The sequence below is a fragment of the Oncorhynchus mykiss genome, chromosome 17, assembly GCF_057628025.1.
Source record: "Oncorhynchus mykiss isolate SJ-2025 chromosome 17, ASM5762802v1, whole genome shotgun sequence".
Taxonomy (NCBI): Eukaryota; Metazoa; Chordata; class Actinopteri; order Salmoniformes; family Salmonidae; genus Oncorhynchus; species Oncorhynchus mykiss.
The window spans coordinates 33,291,663-33,313,913 of record NC_143038.1 but is presented as its reverse complement, the minus strand read 5'-3'; the positions used below and the strand labels follow the sequence as shown (position 1 = coordinate 33,313,913).

The following is a 22,251-nucleotide window of genomic DNA, read 5'->3' as shown; positions in this document are numbered from 1 at the left end:
TAGGGAGAGTCCTTACATGTGATAATATTTAGGGACACTACTTACATGTGATAGAGAGCGGGCGCTGTCACTGCTGCCAGCATACACTCTACAGAGAGCCTGGTAGTCATACAGAGTGATCCTAGAGAGAGGAGAAAATAGACTATTCAGTGTGTGTGTGTGTGTGTGTGTTCATGGTATGACTAACATGATTTATCCTCTAACCTTTTGAAGGAGCCCATGAGAAGCAGCTTGTTCATAACAGCACTCTCCACCTCTCCAAAGAACAGCCCCGTCTGAGGAAGATGTTTATTCAAAGGCAAATACTAAGAACCAGGGGAGCTACAGGACACACACACGTCTAGTATATAATTTATGGTACCTGAGAGTAGTCCTCTGTGACCAGAATAAATCCGTTGTTGTCAATAAGGTAACACTTGATGTCCTGTTAGAAATAAAGAAAGGAACATTAATTCAGATCTTTAAGGCATGACGTCATTTAATAATTAAAAACTGAGAGGAAACAGAAAGGTCAGAATATAGACAGTAAGTAGAAAATCTGAGACATGGACCACAGGCTAAAAAACAGGAAGTAGCATGAGCCAGTGACAGACAGCTACTGTCTGGTCTTACCTCATTATCACAGCTAATGGTGCACTTCCCATCCAGAGCGGCACACTGGATCAAATCAATAAGATGAATAAATGATTAGAATAATCCATAAAGCATGTCTCACAGCACTGGATATTGTGTGTGTGTGTGTGTGTGTGTGTGTCTACCTGTCTACTAGCAGTCCAGAACTTCCTCTGAAAGAAATCCAGCTTCATCTGAATCCCAACGGCTATAGTGGGTTTTAACAAAAACAAAACAGAACAGTCAGCACACTGTACATCTAGAAGAGGATTTAAAAATGTATTAAATAGTTTCTTCACATGTCTTCAAAGGGGTTTTTATATTGTTTGAAACATTACAGTTACAAGCCTATAACAGGTACAGTAGCCCTCTATGTCAGGGAGAAGTTAGGGTCTTTTTCAGGGAGCTTACAGGCAACAATAGGCGACTTCCTGTCATCCAGCAGTTGTATGGCAGTGCTGGCCAAAACCACACTCTTATTCTCATTTCCTGGAGTAAAACAGGAACGCAGAAGCACAGATATTAGCCTCAATCAACAAATGTTGTGTAAATGGAAAATAACAATTCCTACTATTTCAAAAGATCTTATAAAATACACTATATATTCCATTCCACCCTCAGCACCTCAGCATAATCACAGCTGGAAAACCAAGTCAGAAACAAAAGGGAATACTCCTTTTCTAGCCAAAAGATGGCACCATACCCACAGCTTTCAGCAGGCAATAGCAAACCACAGTACTCCACTCAGTGATGGAATCCCATCAGTAGCCTACAACCAGGATGTTTGAAGTGATTCTGACAGAGTGATGTGTTCTTATGAAAAATAAACAGTTCTGGTACTAGCACTATAGAACCTCTGGGGACAGGGATTGTTGGAGGAGGTTATAGTATTAAACAGGGGAGGTGATAGTAAAGGAGGGATATTTTACAGACTAAGGGATGAGAGCAGTTAGAGGAAGGTAGAGGCTGGTAGATAACAGGGAACAGTGTGATCCTGATCCTCTCTTTCCCTCAGTGGGAAGAAAGTGGGGCACATTAATTACAGACAGCAGTGAGAGATGAGCTGTTCAACCCAGCTTCTATAATATACAGTAGCTCACTCTCACTAACTTGTAATTGAGTGTCATCTGTAGCCTTTTTCCCCACACCCCACTCAATAGATCTCTTTAGTTAACCATGTGTACTGCATCTCTGATAGGTTACCATGACGATTCGCTGTATCTGTGTCTCTGATAAAGGGTGTAGTTAGCCTCTTCGCTCAGTGAGACTTGTACACAATCTAGTCTCCTGTCACTGCAGGCCACATCCTGTACCCCGATAACATATTTCTCAGCCCCTCTGATTGACCTATTTCCGTGAACCTTTTCCCATCACAAGGAAAAACTATAATACGGAATGCCTTACCGATCGGTACGGGCTATAAAGTGTGTGAACTATGGTAAAAATAAATGTTTAAATCCACATTTTCCAAAAGTCACTCCCTAGTCCCATACTCCGTAGTTGTCGCCATGCAAGATTACCGCGTGATCTCAGCTGGCAACGAACCTTTGGCTTTAGGGTGTGCGAGGGCTCAGACGGGTCAAGTGGTCCGACTGCGCCCTCTGATGGAGGTGGGCTGCAGCACAGCCACTACTGATGTGCTCACCTGGGGACAATTGACTGAGTATTGTTTGTGCTCTCTAAAGACCAGACTGAAGGGGCAGAGGGGGGAGAGTGATGATGAGCCAGAGACTATGGTGAATTCCAGGACAGTAGGATGTCCTGTTAATGGTTTGGCTCAAGCTGTTGGATTGGCGTTTGGTACCAACTGTTAGTTTTTACGGTCCCGGGGAGAGTTGAAAGAACACCGAATACAGTTTCCTTTTTTGTTGAAGTCACGTCTCTGCGTCTCATTTCGTGCTGTCCCGCCTAGGATTTGGTCAGTGAAAATGTACGGCCTTTCACAGGTGACATGGTGTGAATTCGGTAAACTCTGGAAAAGTTGGATTTAAACGTTTATTTTCACAGAGTGGATAGTCCGTAAAAACTGGTAGGGCATTCCGGGTTATAGATTTGCCTTCGGTGACAGGAAAAGTTCATCGGAAATAGATAACCAGAAGGCTGGTAAATGTTTTTCGGGGTTCACGATGTCGCCTTCAGCTACGGGAGACCAGATTAATGTGTGCATGTCTTCCAGAGTGACGAGGCTAACTACACCCTATATCAGTGACACAAATACACTAAATCTTCATGGTAAAACCTATCAGAGACACACCGAATCTCTACGGTAACCCACAGAGATACAGTAGACAGGGTTAACTAAAGAGATCTATTGAGTGGGGTGAGGAGGAAAATAGGCTACAGGTGACACTCAATTACAAATAAAGGAGAGTGAGCTAATGTATGTTAGAGAAACTGTATATTGATTAAAGTAAAATGAAGTTGTATTTCAAAGACAACTTAATTGAAATACAGTGCAAGTAAATGATGGTGTAACACCTTGTGTTAAGTGCGGGTGTGTTTCAGGTGAGGGGATTCTGGACATAGAGTAAAGGTAAGTTTTGTGTAAGTGTCTCCATACCTCCAAAGGGGATCGAGTAGACGAAGGTGCCGGGAACCTGCTCTGCTGCTCTCTTGTACCACAGAGGGAAGTGGTCAGCGTTGAACACCCCCTCCTTATCCTCTGCCGTCAGGAAGTCTCTGATGAGACACAGGAGGACATGAAGGAGTCAGAGGAGAGACTACAAGTCACTGGTACATTGCTTTGTCTCAGTTGTTGCACTGATTGGCCAGATGCTCAGTATCGTACTCACTGATTGGATAGGTGCTCTGGGACAACAAACAGGCTGGTTCTAGAGAGGCCAGTGCGTGTGCCTAGGTAAGCAATCTCCACTCCTTTGTCTGAGTTCCTGTTGGGGTGATGCAAACAATGAAAACAAAGAGCAATACATTCAGCACATTAATCACGATACCACAGAGTAGAGAGGATTGTGGGAAGAGGCGGGAACCACAAGGGTGATCAAAGCAGAGAGACCCAGTGACGCGCTGATGTCGTTGATGTTTTGAACTGTTTAACGACGACCACCAACCCCGCAAAGAGCTGTGAGAGCAACAGAGGGAGGCGTGTGGCATAAAGGAGTTGAGGAGGAGTTAGTTCAAGTTCAGGAGTTAGTAGACTAGACTCACTCGGACTTGTTGAGGGCCAGGCCGGTCCAGTAGGCCTCCAGTGGGGCTGTGACCACAGCATCAAACAACACCTCCTGGATCAGCTCCCTGTCACCTACAGCAGAGAGGGAGTGGTTCAGTCCTGGAAACACACTACCAAGTCCTCTACAGACAGGACATAGGATATGGGGTTAGGGTTAAGGCTAGGGTTGGAATGAGGGTTAGGGTTACAGCTAGGTTATATGACTTCCCAGGATGTATAATGAAACCCCAGTAGCCTATAGATCCCAGTGTGGTGTAACTTACATTTGATGTGTGGCTTGCGTCCAGTCAGGTAGAGTTTAATGGCCTGGATCTGGGAGAGGGAGCGGTGCTCATGGTGCTCATCTGTGTTGCAATACGTCCTGTCAAATGAATAGGTAGACACACACCCAAAACACTTGAGAGCTGACCAACAGAAACTAAACTAAATTACAGAAAGAAAAATATACAAAGTGGCACACTCTATTTCAGGCAAATAACCCATGTTGCTGCGTTTCAGCTGAACAGAACATAGACAGACATGCTGTTATATCACATGGCTCAACATAACATGCCTACTAAGACAAACAAGGTGCGTTCATATAATTTCACTCCATGTACTCAGGTTTCAGAGCACTCTTGACTGAGTACCAGAGCGCAGAATAACTGATGAATTTACAAACACACAAACACTCGTTGAATATGACAGGTCTCAGTAAGTGACGGCAAATAAACATAATTCAATTATTGCCAGCAGCACAGCTACAGTCACCAACACTCTAGATAACATGAAAAGCAGCCTAACCAGCTCTGCTTGGGCGAGTAAAATGGTCAGAGTGATGTGTTCTCTCATTTGTGTCTGGAAGGAGCTAGCTAGCAAGCTAGCAAGATTTAGCCAGTTAGCTTGGGTGCTTGACAGCCTTTGAGGTCAGAATGCTGGGATCAACCCTACTCCTCGGCCAGAGCGTCCAATGTGCACTCCGAGAGCAAAACTCTGAATTTACCAAAACACAATCTTACAAAGCTCTTAATTTACAAAAGTCCAAAGCGCACACTGAGCGCACTCTGGCATTCCAGAGTGAATTTACAAACACACCCACAGAAAGCAATAACCTATATAAGGCTTGACTGACCAATCCCAAGCTCATAACCCCCCACATCACCCAAAACCCCCTGCATTACCATTCATCTGCCAAGGCAACATCTGGCTGTTCCAGGTCAAGGAGCCCTGCAAAACACATGAACATCAGATAAGTGAGGCTTCAACAGGGCCAGGCGGAGTACCCTGATATATGGCCTTAACAGGCAGACCACAGGTACAGAATATCCATAAACGTCTATGAAACTGATGAAGCTCTCATAGTTCGTTGAGTGAGTGAGTGACTCTTACCTGCTTCCACTGAGACGTTTCCTCTGAAGAAGAATTTGCCATGGCCTCTAGACAAAGCCACTCCAACACTGAACACAGAAACACACAGCAGGGTGAGCAGCAGAGAGAAGTCAACAGTTACACTCTTAGGGCTGGTTTCCCAAACACAGAATAAAGCCTAGTCCTGGACTAAAAATAATGTTCAGTGCGGATTCTCCACTGTGCCGCAGCAGTCTAAGGCACTGCATCTCTGTGCTAGAGGCATCACTACAGACCCTGGTTTGATTCCAGGCTGTATAACAACCAGTTGGGATTGGGAGTCCCATTGGGTGGCACACAATTGGCCCAGCATTGTCCAGGTTAGGGTTTGGCAAATAATAATAATTTCTTAACTGACTTTCCTAGTTAAATAAAAATTAAACTGCTTTTCAGTCTAGGACTAGGCCACAGGAGGTTGGTGGCATAATACATTGGGAGAATTGGCTTGTGGTAATTGCTAGAGCAGAATAGGTGGAATGGTATCAAATACATAAAACACAACGTTTCCATGTGTTTAATGCCATTCCATTTGCTCCGTTTCAGCCATTATTATGAGCCTTCCTCCGCTCAGCAACCTCCACTGGACTGGACTAGGTGTTATCTGTGTCTGGGAAATGGGCCCACAGAGACACATGGCACTTAAACACTCACTGAACCAGCCATCGTGTCAACTCTCAGGACATCAGAGTTATGGATGAATCAATGAATGTGCTGAAAAACTAAAGAAGTGTGTGTACCCTACTCTCAAAGCATCTCCCCTTACCTGAAGGGAGTTCCCTTGACTTCAGTGTAGAAATAGTCATTGTGCATCTTCAGGAGTCTTTTCTGAAAGCACATAGAAAAGCATGGAGAATGAGGAGTCATCCAGTGGCTCTCATTAAAATATGAAGTCCGTGCCCCTGCGGAAATCGAATTAGCATAATCAAAGAATCCCCATAAAAAATGTCTGTTTACGCTAGAGAATTCTGTTTTGAATGGGCTACGCCGGTGTCGGCCTTTCGAATCTGCGGTGGAAGGTGGCAGAGCTACAGCGGTGGACCAGGAAACATCCCGCAAATCGGTCTTCTCAAGAAAACGTCTGTAGCGTCCGAAGATGAGATTCTCACAAACACGATGACGTTCTCCGTTTTGCTCTACGACCCCCACAAGCGTCAGTCGGCACCACCGATCTGCCAAATTCTTGTCGGTAGCGTGTGAAAGGTTTAGCCTACACACTAATACAGGGTTTGCCAAATTCTGTCCTTGGGACCCAAAGGGGTGCACTTTTTTTTTTTTTGCCCTAGAACTACACAGCTGATTCAAATAATTATTTAATCATCACAATTTGAATCAGCTGTGTAGTGTTAGGGGGGAGGGAAAAGAGAACAGAGTTTGGGAAACTTTGCACTAATATGACCCCACCATCAACAGGTGAGACTGTCACGAACACGTACATGCTGGTTGTTTTGCTCTAGGAAGCCCACCCCATAAGCCTCGTCTGAAGGTAGCCCGGTACCAGTTTAAAAAAGAAATGGAAGCATATATGGAAGTAGTTTAGAACATAAAAAAAAGTGGTTAAATTTGGTTAAAACATATCTATTTTTTAAAGATATCCTGATCTTTCGTAGATCTCTCAGATATAGGACTTACACTGCAAAACATAGTTCCTTTTTATTTATTTTTGGGGATATCTGTTTGCAATGTATTCAATGTGTTCCTATGGGCTAATAGCATTAAGGCCACATTTGATGAAATAACTTTTATTGAAACTTTTTTTTAGGGGTCCTAAAATTCTAAATCAAATAGCTAAATGATCCTTGGTTTGGCTTTCTTAAAACAATTCCATATGTTAACCCATTCAGTCAGTCAGTCTCACCCCTTTGTCCACTGTCTTCTTCACCTCCATGGAGAATGTCCCAGTCTTCCTGTTGACCATGGCATTACGCAGCTGTAACATAAGAACAGGATATTTATCAAGATGCAAAGAGTCCATGCTGCCTTAAAGTATACAGCGGCAGGGTAGCCTAGTGGTTAGAGCGTTGGACTAGTAACCGGAAGGTTGCAAGTTCAAGTCCCTGAGCTGACAAGGTACAAATCTGTCGTTCTGCCCCTGAACAGGCAGTTAACCCGCTGTTCCTAGGCCGCCATTGAAAATAAGAATTTGTTCTTAACTAACTTGCCTAGTTAAATAAAAATAAAAACTTCCTGGAAAACAGTGGCAATTCTTACTGAGTGGATGTTCCAGGTTATTTAAATAAATAGGGATACCTCAGGATTTTGTCAATGAAGCCCTTTATCTACTTTCCAGGTCAGATGTCAGATGAACTTGTAGATAACATTTGTATGTCTCTGCGTGCTGATTGAAGAATATTGCGCAATTGCTAACCAGCAATGACTGGAAGTCTAAGGTGACTGATAGCATGCTAGTAGATACCATAGACCTCCAGTCCTTGCACTAACGCTACAGTAGTTAGCATTGGCTCACGAAACTACCTCTAACTTCCTTCATACTGGATGCAGAAACATAAAAATGGTATCCATGAGCTCATCTGACTCTGGGGAAGTTATCCCGAAGTATCCCTTTAAGTATAGTAAAGGCAGTAGTAGTTTATCAGGAGTGTGTGTCAATTGTTTTGTTACGTCATGATTTAGACGTACAAAGTCATCCTTGTCCTCCCACTCCACTTCTGACAGGTCCACACTGCTGTAGTTGGGTTTCCTCCTCTTCTGGCCCTCCTGGTACTGAGGCACAGAGGAACACACATTTGATGGGAAAAATTGAGGAAGTCTAGATTTCGTTGTGGATGGTTTGGGTGCACAGCTAAGTTAAGAGTGAACCTATACAAGGCTTCGTTCACACAGTCTTGCTCAAAATCAGAACAATCCTAGCCAGGTTAAGCAGTCTGACCGCTGTGCTCAAACCAAATGTGAGCTATCGTGCGATCAGGCTGGTTCCACCAGGCTAGAACTCCCCAAAATTCAATCCCAAATTGATCACTTCAATCAACAACCAATAACATAAAAACATGTCCAGTCCCACACACAAAGTCCAGTAGGGTCTAGCACAGCCTCAAAAGAGACAACCACGGTCACAGCACAGAGAAACACACACTTACAGTACATAGAAAACCAACACATTCTAAAACACATATACACGCACACAAACACACACAGTGTCACAGAGAGGTACTAACATCACATAGACACTGTTACACACAGATCCACTAGCACCAGTTTCCAGTGGAACCCATGCAGGGTCCCAGAGAGAGAGTGAGTGTCTGTGGTCTAGTCTCTGTATGGTACAGTTACAGGACAGGAGGGTTACCTCTGGGTTAGTGTTAGCTCAGTTAGCCAGGGCCAGCCAGCCCTACAGTAGTAGCAATGGCCTGTATCCCTCCCTGCATGCATACATCAAAGGAAAAGGTGGGCATTACAGATTGAGTCTCCCAAACTTCCTCGGTAATACACACTCACACTGTTTACGTGTATGTGGTCAACATAGTCTGTCATGTAACAGAAAAGGACACTTTCTGTTTTTCAAAACACAGGCATTCAGTGTCTGTATTTAAACTATTTATTTAAAGAGATTCTCCGGTACTTTTTCTATACTTTACTTTTTAGCCAGTAGTTCTGAAAGTAAATGCTCACGAGCAAAATGTTGCCTGAGAAAATGGTGTACTATGTCACATACAGTGCATTCGGAAAGTATTCCGACTCTTTGACTTTTCCAAATTTTGTTAGGTTACAGCGTAATTCTAAAATAAGTAAATAAAAATCCTCATCAATTTACACGCAATACCCCATAATGACAAAGTGAAAACAGTTTTGGGGGAATTTTTTGCTAATTTATAAAAATGTAATAAACAGAAATATCTTATTTACATAAGTATTTAGTCCCTTTGCTATGAGACTTGAAATTGAGCTCAGGTGCATCCCGTTTCCATTGATCATGTCACGCCCTGGGCATGGAGAGGGTTTTATTTTAGTTTGGCCAGGGTGTGACTAGGGTGGGAATTCTAGTTTCTTTAGTTCTATGTTTTCTATTTCTTTGTGTTTGACCGGGTGTGGTTCTCAATCAGAGGCAGCTGTCTATCATTGTCTCTGATTGGGAATCATACTTAGGCAGCTTTTTCCCATCTGTGTTTTGTGGGTAGTTGTTTTCTGTTTCTGCACCTGACAGAACTGTTCGTTTTTTCTCTTTGTTATTTTGTTCTAGTGTTCAGATTTTAATAAACATCAAATCAAATCAATCAAATCAAATTTTATTTGTCACATACACATGGTTAGCAGATGTTAATGCAAGTGTAGCGAAATGCTTGTGCTTCTAGTTCCGACAATGCAGTAATAACCAACAAGTAATCTAACTAACAATTCCAAAACTACTGTCTTGTACACAGTGTAAGGGGATAAAGAATATGTACATAAGGATATGAATGAGTGATGGTACAGAGCAGCATAGGCAAGATACAGTAGATGGTATCGAGTACAGTATATACATATGAGATGAGTATGTAAACAAAGTGGCATAGTTAAAGTGGCTAGTGATACATGTATTACATAAGGATACAGTCGATGATATAGAGTACAGTATATACGTATGCATATGAGATGAATAATGTAGGGTAAGTAACATTATATAAGGTAGCATTGTTTAAAGTGGCTAGTGATATATTTACATCATTTCCCATCAATTCCCATTATTAAAGTGGCTGGAGTTGAGTCAGTGTCAGTGTGTTGGCAGCAGCCACTCAATGTTAGTGGTGGCTGTTTACCAGTCTGATGGCCTTGAGATAGAAGCTGTTTTTCAGTCTCTCGGTCCCAGCTTTGATGCACCTGTACTGACTTCGCCTTCTGGATGATAGCGGGGTGAACAGGCAGTGGCTCGGGTGGTTGATGTCCTTGATGATCTTTATGGCCTTCCTGTGACATCGGGTGGTGTAGGTGTCCTGGAGGGCAGGTAGTTTGCCCCCGGTGATGCGTTGTGCAGACCTCACTACCCTCTGGAGAGCCTTACGGTTGAGGGCGGAGCAGTTGCCGTACCAGGCGGTGATACAGCCCGCCAGGATGCTCTCGATTGTGCATCTGTAGAAGTTTGTGAGTGCTTTTGGTGACAAGCCGAATTTCTTCAGCCTCCTGAGGTTGAAGAGGCGCTGCTGCGCCTTCTTTACAATGCTGTCTGTGTGAGTGGACCAATTCAGTTTGTCTGTGATGTGTATGCCGAGGAACTTAAAACTTGCTACCCTCTCCACTACTGTTCCATCGATGTGGAAAGGGGGGTGTTCCCTCTGCTGTTTCCTGAAGTCCACAATCATCTCCTTAGTTTTGTTGACGTTGAGTGTGAGGTTATTGGGGTGTGAGCAGTGCCAGCCCTGCTCTCCAGACCTCCAGTACGTCTCTACGGCCCAGGACATCCTGCGTCGGCTTTGCACACTGTGTCTCCAGTGCGTCTGCACAGCCCAGTGCGTCCTGTGCCTGCGCCCCGCACGTGCCGGGCCAAAGTCACCACCCAGCCAGGACGGGTTGTGCAGGGTCTTAGCTCAAGATCTCCAGTGTGCCTCCACGGCCCAGTGTATCCAGTTCCTCTGCCTAGGACAGGGCCTCCAGTATTTCTCTCCAGCCTGGTGAGTCCTGTGCCTGCGCCCAGAACTAATCCTCTTGCATGTCTCCCCAGCCAGGTGAGCCCTGTGGCAGCTCCACATACCAGACTGCACATACGTCTCCTCCATCCAGTGATGGTCCATGGCAAGAAGCCTCCAGTGATGATCCATTGCACAAAGCCTCCAGTGATGATCCATTGCACGAAGCCTCCAGTGCTGATCCATGGCAAGAAGCCTCCAGTGGTGAGACATGGCACGAAGCCTCCAGTGAGGGCCTCCAGTCCGGAGCCTTCAGCGCCGCCCTCCAGTCCGGAGCCTCCAGCGCCGCCCTCCAGTCCGGAGCCTCCAGCGACGCCCTCCAGTCCGGAGCCTCCAGCGACGCCCTCCAGTCCGGAGCCTCCAGCGACGCCCTCCAGTCCGGAGCCACCAGCGACAGCGTCCAGTCCGGAGCCCTGGCCATAGAGAGGGTTTTATTCTCTATTTTGGTTAGGCCAGGGTGTGACTAGGGTGGGAATTCTAGTTTCTTTAGTTCTATGTTTTCTATTTCTTTGTATTTGGTTCTCAATCAGAGGCAGCTGTCTATCGTTGTCTCTGATTGAGAATCATACTTAGGCAGCTTTTTCCCACCTGTGTTTTGTGGGTAGTTATTTTCTGTTTTGTTTTTCTGCACCTGACAGAACTGTTCATGGTAGTTTTTGCTCTTTGTTATTTTGTTCTAGTGTTCAGATTTTAATAAACATCATGAACACGTGCTGCGCTTTGGTCCACTCCCTCTTCTTCAGACGAGCGTTACAGATCACCCTTGAGATGTTTCTACAACTTGATAGGAGTCCACCTGAGGTAAATTAGATTAATTGAACATGATTTGGAAAGGCACACACCTGTCTATATAAGGTCCCACGGTTGACAGTGCATGTCAGAGCAAAAAGCAAGCCATGAGGTCGAAAGAATTGTCTCTAGAGCTCCGAGACAGGATTGTGTCGAGGCACAGATCTGGGGAAGGGTACCAAAACATTTCTGCAGCATTGAAGGTCCCCAAGAACACAGCAGCCTCCATCGTTTTTAATTGGAAGAAGTTTGGAAACACCAAGACTCTTCCTATAGCTGGCCGCCGGACAAACTGACTGAGCAATCAGGGGAGAAGGGCCTTAGTCAGGGAGCTGACCAAGAACCCGATGGTCAGAGAGCTCAAGAGTTCCTCTGTGAAGATGGGAGAACCTTCCAGAAGGACAACCATCTCTGCAGCTCTCTTTTATGGTAGAGTGGCCAGACGGAAGCCACACCTCAGTAAAAGGCACGACAGTCTGCTTGGAGTTTGCCAAAAAGGCCCCTAAAGGACTCTCAGACAATGAGAAACAAGATTCTCTGGTTGGATGAAAACAAGATTGAACTCTTTGGCCTGAATGCGAAGCGTTACGTCTGGAGGAAACCTGGCACCATCCTTATGGTGAATCATGGTGGTGGCTGCATCATGCAGTGGGGATGTCTTTCAGCAGCAGGGCCTTGGAGACTTGCCAGGATCGAGGGAAAGATGAATGGAGCAAAGTACAGAGAGATCCTTGATGAAAACCTGCTCCGGAGCGCTCAGGACCTCAGACTGGGGCGAAGGTCTACCTTCCAACAGGACAACGACCCTAAGAACACAGCCAAGACAACGCAGGAGTGGATTCGGGACAAGTCTCTGAATGTCCTTGAGTGGCCTAGCCAGATCCTGGACTTGAACCTCATCTCTAGAGAGACCTGAAAATAGCTGTGCAGTGACACTCCCCATCCAAGCTGACAGAGCTTTCGAGGATCTGCAGAGAAGAATGGGAGAAACTCCACAAATACAGGTGTGCCAAGCTTGTAGCGTCATACCCAAGAAGACTAAAGGTGCTTCAACAAAGTATTGAGTAAAGGGTCTGAATACCTATGTAAATGTGATATTTCTGTTTAGTTTTTTTTTTGAGATGTGCAAAGATTTCTACAAACGTGTTTTTTGCTTTGTCGTTATGGGCTATTGTGGATAGATTGAGAACTTTTTTTAAATCCATTTTAGAATAAGTCTGTAACATAACAAAATGTGGAAAAAGTAAAGGGGTCTGAATACTTTCCTAAAGCACCGTATGTACACATACTGTACATGCAACATGTCCCTGTGCTCTCTCTCTCTCTTGCTCTGCTGTGTGTGCATCTTGCTTGTGTTCCCTCAAATGGTGAGGCGCTGAAGCTCATTGGCAAGAACTCGAATTGCTAGGAGGCTGACCCACTTGGGGAAAAATTTAGGGAAAATAGTGCAGCACAGCTTCCAGAAAAACAAACTAGGGATTTCGTGGTTAATTGAGGTAAAACAGTAATTCTGCTCATAGATTATGCATGTATGAACTACACACTGACACATCCGGCCCAAAGCAGGAAATAGTCGTTCAGTAGGCGCCAAAGTTCCGGAGAATGTCTTTAAAGGTCCAATGCAGCCATTTGTATCTCAATATCAAATGTCTGGGTAACAATGTACCTTATTGTGATCGTTTTCAATTCAAATGTTTTAAAAAATGTTTAAAAAATAATTTTGCTAGGACTCTCTGGGAGGAGTTTGAGTGGGGAGGGGAAAACTGCAATGTACTATAGCTGTTTAACCACTCCAAAGATTAGTATGTGTAAAGGCTTTTTGGGTTAGGGTTAGTGCATTGTGGCAAGGCTTGGGTTAGGGACAGGGGTTAGGGACAGGGGTAGGGGTAGGGTCGCAAAATTCAGGCAACTTTCCCAGAATTCCCAGGTTTTCCAGAAATCCTGCTTCGACGATGCCCGGTATAAGGAGGGGATAATCAGGAAATCCTGAATCCTCTAACCATTATTTCTGAGGAAACCTTTGATTTTACAACCCTAGGCAGGGGACATAATGTATGAGTGTGTTTAAAAGACAGTGTGTTACCAGTGGCCTCAGGTCCGGATGGGTCAGGATGTAGCCGTTGTTTGTGATGGCAAAGGCGTAACCGTGGATACCCAGCTGAAGGCATAAAAACAGTATATAGAGTAGAAGTCGACCGATTAATCGGCATGGCCGATTAATTAGGGCCGATTTCAAGTTTTCATAATAATCGGTAATCTGCATTTTTGGCATTTTTATAAAAAACAATCAATCTTAACATAATCACGATTTAACTACATATGGTTGATGATATTACTAGTTTAACTAGCTTGTCCAGTTTTGCAAATAATCAATGTGGTGCCTGTTAATTTATAATCGAATCACAGCCTACTTCGCTAAAAGAGTATTTACGAAAAAGCGCTGTTGTTGCACCAATGTACCTAACCATAAACATCAATGCCTTTCTTAAAATCAATACACAAGTATATATTTTTAAACCTGCATATTTAGTTCAAAGAAATCATGTTAGCAGGCAATATTAACTAGGGAAATTGTGTGACTTCTCTTGCGTTCTGTGCAAGCAGAGTCCGGGTATATGCAGCAGTTTGGGCCGCCTGGCTCGTTGCGAACTGTGTGAAGACCATTTCTTCCTAACAAAGACCGTAATTAATTTGCCAGAATTGTACATAATTATGACATAACATTGGAGGTTGTGCAATGTAACAGAAATATTTAGACTTATGAATGCCACCCGTTCGAAAAAATATTTCACTGAAAGAATAAACGTTTTGTTTTCGAAAATGCTAGTTTCTGGATTTGACCATATTAATGACCTAAGGCTCATATTTCTGTGTGTTTATTATATTATAATTAAGTCTTTGATTTGATATTTGATAGAGCAGTCTGATTGAGCGGTGGTAGGCAGCAGCAAGCTCTTAAGCATTAATTCAAACAGCACTTTCCTGCGTTTGCCAGCAGCTCTTCACAATGCTTGAAGCACAGTGCTGTTATGATTTCAAGCCTATCAACTTCCGAGATTAGGCAGGCAATACTATGGTGCCTATGGTGCCTATAAGAACATCCAACATCAAAGGTATATGAAATACAAATGGTATTGAGCGAAATTGTCCTATAATTCCTATAATAACTACAACCTAAAACTTCTTAACTGGGAATATTGAAGACTCATGTTAAAAGGAACCACCAGCTTTCATATGTTCTCATGTTCTGAGCAAGGAACTTAAACGTTATATTTTTTACATGGCACTTCTACTTTCTTCTCCAACACTGTGTTTTTGCCTTAATAAAACGAATTGAACATGTTTCATACTTTTTTTGAGACTAAATTGATTTTTATTTATGTATTATATTAAGTTAAAATAAAAATGTTCACAATTATTGTTGTAATTGTCATTATTACAAATATTTTTATATATAAAAAAAAAAATTGGCTGATTAATCAGTATCGGCTTTTTTTGGTCCTCCAATAATCCGTATCGGCATTGATAAATCATAATCGGTCGACCTCTAATATAGAGATACTTGATTACATAAAGTAGAGTACAGTACAACAGTAAATGACAAGACATCTAATGGGTCATAAACATGGGTTAGTAAACCCAGTACCAGGTGTTTAGGGATGATCTTCATGAGTTCCTGAAGAGGAATGTCTGTGCCCACTACCCCTAGGAGTATACCCTGGTTCTTCTGTAGAGGAGAGAGGAGAGAAAGAGTGAGTATAACACACACAGACAGACACACACACACACACACACAGACACACACACTTACGGTCTCGTTCTTGGTGCTGAACACAGGCATGGCCACAGTGGTCATCAGGCTTGGGCCCTTCTTGTTTCTGGACTGAGATGGAACACAGTGACAGTGACAGGAAGTGGCAAAGACCGATCTCGATTGCATTACTCCTCGCGCCCTCTTTCCTTGTCTCCTTCTCAAAACCCATTGGATAAGAAAGCCAGAGGTCCCTCCCCTCTGACCTTCTCCTCCAATGGGTTTTGAGAGGGAGACGAGGAGAGAGGACACGAGGAGGTTGCAATCGAGATTTTCCAATTACTTTAACCTTTAGAGGCTATTGCTACAGTATTCCATGTCTGACTGATGCTAAACGCTATCCTATTCGGTGTCAATAGAGGAATACATGCACCAAATGTCCATCCCTACCAAGTAAACCCTACCAAAATAAACTTCAAACACTGTGTCGCCAAATGCTTTAAAAAAAAATAGGAGTGAGTCTGCAGTGTAAATATATGGTAAATGTTGCTTGCGGTTTGTGGTTTTACAGTAAATGCACAGCGAAGCTCCAGTTTAGAGCAATCCCCAGTGTGTGTGTGTGTGTGTTTGTGTGTGTGTGTGTGTGTGTGTCTTCATTTTGAGAACGGGGCTGTGTTCAGCAGGATGAGAACTGACATGATTAAACACATGAGCTCACTGAAACTAGGTCTGCTATTCCCTCACCTCAGAGGCTCACGGCCACAGCTGTGAGTGCACTGTGTGTGAGGGTCATAGCCGCTGGAAGTAGAGGTTCTAAGGGTGCTCCAGTACACACTTATAAATCACAATTAAACAATAATGAATATGACAATTATAAATAAATAGTTTTAAAAATGTCATCCACCAAATTAGTGCACTCCCACCCCTAAAGATCTTCCCGCAGCCATGGTGAGTGTGTGGCTATTTGTGTGTGTGTGTGTGTGCTTGTGTGTGTGTGTGCTTACGTGTTTGGCTGTTGTGCGTGTTCATGTACGTGCGTACGAGAGAGGCAATGAACGGTTACTAGGGTGGGATCGTCTTGGCTGCTCGACAAAATGACTGATGGAGGGTCTCACCATCGACCAACCCGCTTCCCCCCAGAGCGACAGCCTCCAAAGCCTAGTCTCACCTGTACAGGTAAACCCTGGTAGAATCTCCCAGTCCATCAGAGGAGCTTAGTAAAGACTCACTGGGTATACGCAGCAGTAGATACGAGAACTTTCTGGGAAACGACCTTGTGCTAGCCCCGCCCCCGCCTCCCCCCCCGTCCCCCCCCCCGTCCCCTCTCCTTCTCTCTCTTCCTCTCTCCGCTCCAATGTCAGTTTTATTACGAGCTTGAGGAGATAAAAGGCAATGATCCACAGAATGATGAATGGCGATTCTCTGTGGCTGAGATACAAGAGCACACACGCCAGAGGACAATCCCCCCCCCCCCCAACCCCCAGCCCTTACCTCTGTGGCCGTGTGTGTGTGTGTGTGTGTGTGTGTGTGTGTGTGTACTGTGCACAATACACATACAGTAGTGGACAATCAACATACTGAGTAGAAGCAGAGCTTTACACATTACAGCAGTCTCAACTGCGGCTGCAATGCCTTAACTTCACAGCAGGGGAGAAACTCACTACTCAAGGACCCTCAGCAACCAGATTACAGACAAAGATCCATGGCAACCATATAACACCTCAAATAAGCTATCCATGTTATACACCATAATGGAAAATAGTCAAAATGTGCACAGTAAATACTCTCTAAATGACAAGGAAATGAGAGAGAGTGAGGAAGAAAGAGCGATAGAGAGAGAGGCTTTACCTTGTGTGCCTGGGAGAGCTGCAGAAGGAGACAGCAAAAATGACAAATGAGGATTGGGCTCTCCTCCTGTACAACAGACAGACAGACAGACTGCTCCTCCTGCATTTTAACATTCTAGACACAGAAGTGCAGAACATTCCAGTCAGAATTAATGAAGCTCATAATGAGGAATCAATCCTGTAGCATGAAGGGGACTGATCAGAGAGGACACGGACGCACACACACACACACACAGAGAGATGCAGGAACACACGCGCACATTCACATACACGCACGCACGCACCCTCGCACACACTCACCGATACGCAAGCATGTTCGGGCATGTATACATACAGTATGAACTCATATAGAGGGTGGAAACCAGTGTTGGGATTAGTTACTTGAAACAGCAATATATTACATATTACTTGTTAAATCTTTTTTTTTTTTTTTAAGTTCCGCGTTACATTGCATTACGACTCAAAATCTTTCAGTTTGTTTGACTGTCGGAGGGAGCAAGGCGAGCCGCGCGCTCTACCAAGGATGTGCTACTTACTAACTCAGCTTTGATCGCTTGTTTCTCCTTTCATCTGTGGCGCTGCTTTCCTGTGCTCGTCTACAAGTGCTGCGCTCTATAGGGGCTGCTTAATTAGCCGTATATACTGTTAGCCAAACATCTGTACCGATTCCCTATCTTTCCGTTCAAAATCTTTCTCTCGAGCTGCCAGTTCTGGTTATAGACTGCACATACACAATGGACTCATAGAGATGTATAGAGGGCACACTTTCCACTAGACGCAACAGCTCTCTATGGGCTTTGCTATCACAGAAGCGATCAATGGCAAAGATGAGGGGTGCGCCCTCTATACATTTCTCTGGACAGCAGCTGTCATGACATTTATCCAAACATCCTTTCTCCGCTCGCAGGTCGAGATTGGATCATGGAAATATAAGCCCGGCAGAGATATGATTCTGAAAGCTGTTTGACAAAGTAACTGTATTAATAATACCCAATTTGAAAAAGTACCGCAATCACTTGACTTCGTTACTTATAAAAAGTAATCTGATTACGTACACTGGTGGACATACAGTACATACAGTACATGATGTACCTTACACACAGTCACTAACTTTTTCCACTCACTATGAAACTTACAGTGCTGTCCACGTAGGCCTCCGTCCAGACCGTGTCATGCTCATGGTCGATGACTTTAGGACGACTCATAACATGAAGATACCTCATCACATTTTCCTGTACGTCAGCCAGTGTGGAGATCTGACTGAAATACCCTGAGGCAACAAGCACACACACACACACACACACACACAGGCACACACACACACACATACACACACACACACACAGTATCACATTAAGGTATTTCACAGGCATTTCCCAGTAAGTGTGTGTTACTGTGAGTATCAGAATAAGGTTAGAATTGCTGGGCTGTGTAATCCCGCAAGTCATCAGTTTTCCTGACTGTGACTTTCCCAGTCTAGAGCGTTCTCCTCTCATCCGGAGCGTGGGCACACGGGAGCCATCAGCGGCAGGCGGTCAGGGGGAAAGGCTCTGACAGGAAGAGGGATGAGGCAGGGATGCCCCCTGACCCCTCTGTGTCACTCCACTGCTGCTCCGCTCTGCACTGCTCACATCAGCAGCACAGCCACCCCCAACACCTCCAAACACACACTAAAACCTGCATATCTTCGCTCCCCACACCTCACACACTAACACCCACAATTCCCCCCTCCCCAAAACACACTCACAATCTAACACCTGCGTCTCTTCTCTTCCCTCCCCAAAACACACACACACACACACCTCTTTGATAAACACACACCAATAACCACAATTCCTATCTACCCGACACACACTCACACCCACCCACACATTTACACACAGCCAAGTGTATGTGTTTCTTATGGTATAGTATGAAGAGGAGACACACCTTTATTAGCACAGGCCATCCATTTCATGTTATCAGCAAAGGCAGACTCTCGGCCAATCAGGTAAGGGAATATGCGCACCTATACGGAGAGGAGACAGCATCGTCAGGCGTTTACAGGGTGGTAGCCAGCTCAGATTTAAATAGAGAGTGCATAAACATTCACCGTGATGGAACGACATGGGGCTCCATCTTCCTGCTCTCATTTTATCTGTCTGGAGAGAGGAGATGAGGGGTGGCTGTATGCACTACTACAGTGCTAGATGTGCCTCACGAGGAAAGACCAGTGCTCCGTAGCTATTTATCTTTATTTCTCCCTTCCTCTCTCCTCTCCTCTCCTCATCCCTTTCTCCTTTTCATTGTTTTTCCCTTCCTCTTGCTCCCTTTCTTGCTCATCCATCCATCCATATATCTGCACGCCTGTGCTTCATTAGATCTCTGTGTATGTATAAACCTAAGTCGACAGCACGGAGAGACAAGAGGCAGGTTACGTTCTCTCTGTGGCGTAAGCCAATCAGAGGGCTTCAAGCTGGACATGGGAACGGGTCCATGTGTGCACTTTCTGTGACTCTCTGCCAATACGGCACGGCTCATTGGCTCCAGATGCTATGCTAAGCATATAGGAGAACCGGAGTGAACGGCTGCCAAATACTGCCCCTCTGGGTATGTTTGGGGAAGGGGGGGTGGGGGAGTTACACTGCCAAATACTGCCCCTTTGTGCGACACGCATTTGCTTGATAGGACTGGACAAAAGGGCCGTAAGCTGCTGTTTTTATTGCACTGTGAATAGCACAGCAGCCCATTTAATTTCAATTGCATTTGCCTAATGCTTTCACCCAGCCGTTTGTCACAGAGTGGCCCAGAAAACACCCCCCCAGAAAGACCCTCCAATATAGAGCCAGTCTGGAGCGACAATGACAGAGGCTGAGAGGCAGAAGCAGGGCGAAGCCTATGGTACTGGAGGAGGGGATTCAGAGATTCTATTGCCAGCCTGGGGCGCCAGAGGCGGAGGCAGGGGTAGAGGCAGGGGAATGACTGAGAGTAGATACAGGAGGAGAGGGGCTCCACAGCACAGAGCTACAGTCTGGGGCAGTATAGCGGTAGAGGCAGGGAGAAGGCTACTCTATGTGGATACGTACAGGAGAAGAAGGGCTCCAGAGCACTGAGAGCCAGCCCGGGGTAGTAGAGGCAGAGAGAAGACAGGAGGAGAGAGGCCAGACACTGGAGTACATTCAGTCCTCTCCCTCCAGCCAAGCACACGCAAGAGCAGAGTTCGCTGTCTGCGTGAGTGGCTGATTGTGTCAGGCCAATCGGTCGTTGAGGTGGATGGAGGTCAAACAGAGATGCCACTGAACGCCAGGGACAAGCTCTCTGAGCCATCTACGCAGCCCCTCCATTGTGACTCTTTATGTCACGCTTATAAAGGCTTTATGAATGCTACGTAATGTGTTGTCCGTTTTGTCTTCAATTATTTTAATTTATTTTATCCAGCCCCGTCCCCACAGGAGGCCTTTTTGCCTCTTGCCAGGCCGTCATTGTAAATAACAATTTGTTCTTAACTGACTTGCCTGGTTAAATAAAGGTCAAGTGAAAAATGGACATTAATCATCAGCTTAAGTGAAGTGTTACCGTATCTTCTGGTCATTGAACAGGGTTTGGACTGTTTGGATAAAACAGCTCAAAAAGAGAGGCGCTTAATAGGCAAAGGAAATCAGCTTGAGTGAAATGTTTTAGGTTTCGACTGGCTCTTTGTTCTGTGTGCCGCGCAAACCATTGCGCGAGTGCGGGCTCAGGGACTGAGGCTGAACCATGATTCTGCCCTTGAAAACGGTTTATCCCTCCTGTTTCTCTGGTTAAGGACAAATGTCAGGGTGTGTCAGGTCAGCTCTATGAGATACATGTATAGTTCACGCAATTGTACATTTCCTGGGCTGTGAGCTGTACTTGGATAATAAGAACTACATTTCGCCAAACGTTCCAAGAAGGGAAATCAAACTGCCGTCTAATATCCGTCATTTTAAAACGATGGAAAAGGACAAGTCTCAAAGGAAGGGAAACACGGCACAAGCATGAAGGAAATCTCAAATGAAACAGATTCACAATGAGAGTTTGAAAGGAAAACCGAGGCAGTGAGAAAATGAGAAGGAGAGATGGATTGGAGTGTTGGTGTGTCGTTATCATAACAATACAAAACCAACCAAAGCAAAGTTGCCAGAATGTTTGAATTGTAAATGTTTGGTTGATAAGAGCAACAGTGTTGCCATGGTGATTATATTGATTAGAATACAATTACATTTGAAAATGATGACATAGCAATTGAAAATGGAATGTTGAAATGTTTGGTTGATAGGCACAAATGTTGATTTGGAACTCTGTTTTGGTGGCAATAACCCAAGACTGGACGCTTCTTTCCGCTATCTAAGATTACACACCCAGTGATTTAACCAGTGCCTACCATGGATGGCACAGGGACGTCAGTATCTTCTGCAATACCTTCAAATTCCATCAGCTATGGTAATACTGAGAAAAATACTGTATTTTTTTTTTTTTTTTACCAGGATTTGGTTCATTGCTTATTTTTGTGTATTTCTGAGTATTACAAGTTTCAAATGCATTTAGGTACATATCAGATCATCAAGTTCCTGCAGGAAACCAATGGACTCCATTTGAATTCAAATTCTATCACTTGAATCTGAAAGAATGACTCGACTGCCCCCCACATGAAGAAAAAGCATTTCTGTGGGTTTCTGTTGCATTTATGTAAATCACAAAGTCCATTTGCACTCATTTGCATTTTCCTGTGGAGGAAAACTTTCTGCAACAAAAGGGTGATGAAAGGAAGTTTTACGAGGATGGAGTTTTACGAGGATGGAGTTTTACGAGGATGGAGTTTTACGAAGATGGAGTTTTACGAAGATGGAGTTTTATGAGACTTTTCTGATGAAGAGATTGAGCAACTTGAATCCATTTCAGGGGTGTTGGAGATGGCTGTAAATCTCTGAGTTATTTTGCAGAAGAAATAAGAAATATAAGATAGGATTGGTAGGTATAGTAAGTTTGATAAATGCAAGTTATTGTCCATTTTATAGCAATACAAATAAAAAATTGCAGCTGTGTGTGTGTGTGTTAGTGAATGAG

At 44.4% G+C, this 22,251-nt stretch overlaps 1 protein-coding gene across 1 annotated transcript in view; it reads right to left on the bottom strand.

Annotated features, from left to right (window-relative positions):
• The window catches only part of LOC110494954 (voltage-dependent calcium channel subunit alpha-2/delta-3), a 55,259-nt gene that overhangs the window by 2,924 nt on the left and 30,084 nt on the right, over positions 1–22,251 (bottom strand). Inside the window, exons 12-32 of the mRNA XM_021570293.3 lie at positions 19,117–19,195; positions 18,324–18,457; positions 17,189–17,206; positions 15,401–15,472; positions 15,236–15,316; positions 13,673–13,747; positions 7,823–7,906; positions 7,041–7,112; positions 5,949–6,010; positions 5,168–5,235; positions 4,960–5,005; positions 4,063–4,160; positions 3,778–3,871; positions 3,405–3,500; positions 3,173–3,291; positions 1,024–1,101; positions 759–820; positions 613–657; positions 362–424; positions 205–275; positions 46–121 (exon numbers count right to left, since the gene is read on the bottom strand). Of these exons, the coding sequence (XP_021425968.1) occupies positions 46–121; positions 205–275; positions 362–424; positions 613–657; positions 759–820; positions 1,024–1,101; positions 3,173–3,291; positions 3,405–3,500; positions 3,778–3,871; positions 4,063–4,160; positions 4,960–5,005; positions 5,168–5,235; positions 5,949–6,010; positions 7,041–7,112; positions 7,823–7,906; positions 13,673–13,747; positions 15,236–15,316; positions 15,401–15,472; positions 17,189–17,206; positions 18,324–18,457; positions 19,117–19,195 (1,593 nt within the window). The remainder of the gene's footprint in view (positions 1–45; positions 122–204; positions 276–361; positions 425–612; positions 658–758; positions 821–1,023; positions 1,102–3,172; positions 3,292–3,404; positions 3,501–3,777; positions 3,872–4,062; positions 4,161–4,959; positions 5,006–5,167; positions 5,236–5,948; positions 6,011–7,040; positions 7,113–7,822; positions 7,907–13,672; positions 13,748–15,235; positions 15,317–15,400; positions 15,473–17,188; positions 17,207–18,323; positions 18,458–19,116; positions 19,196–22,251) is intronic.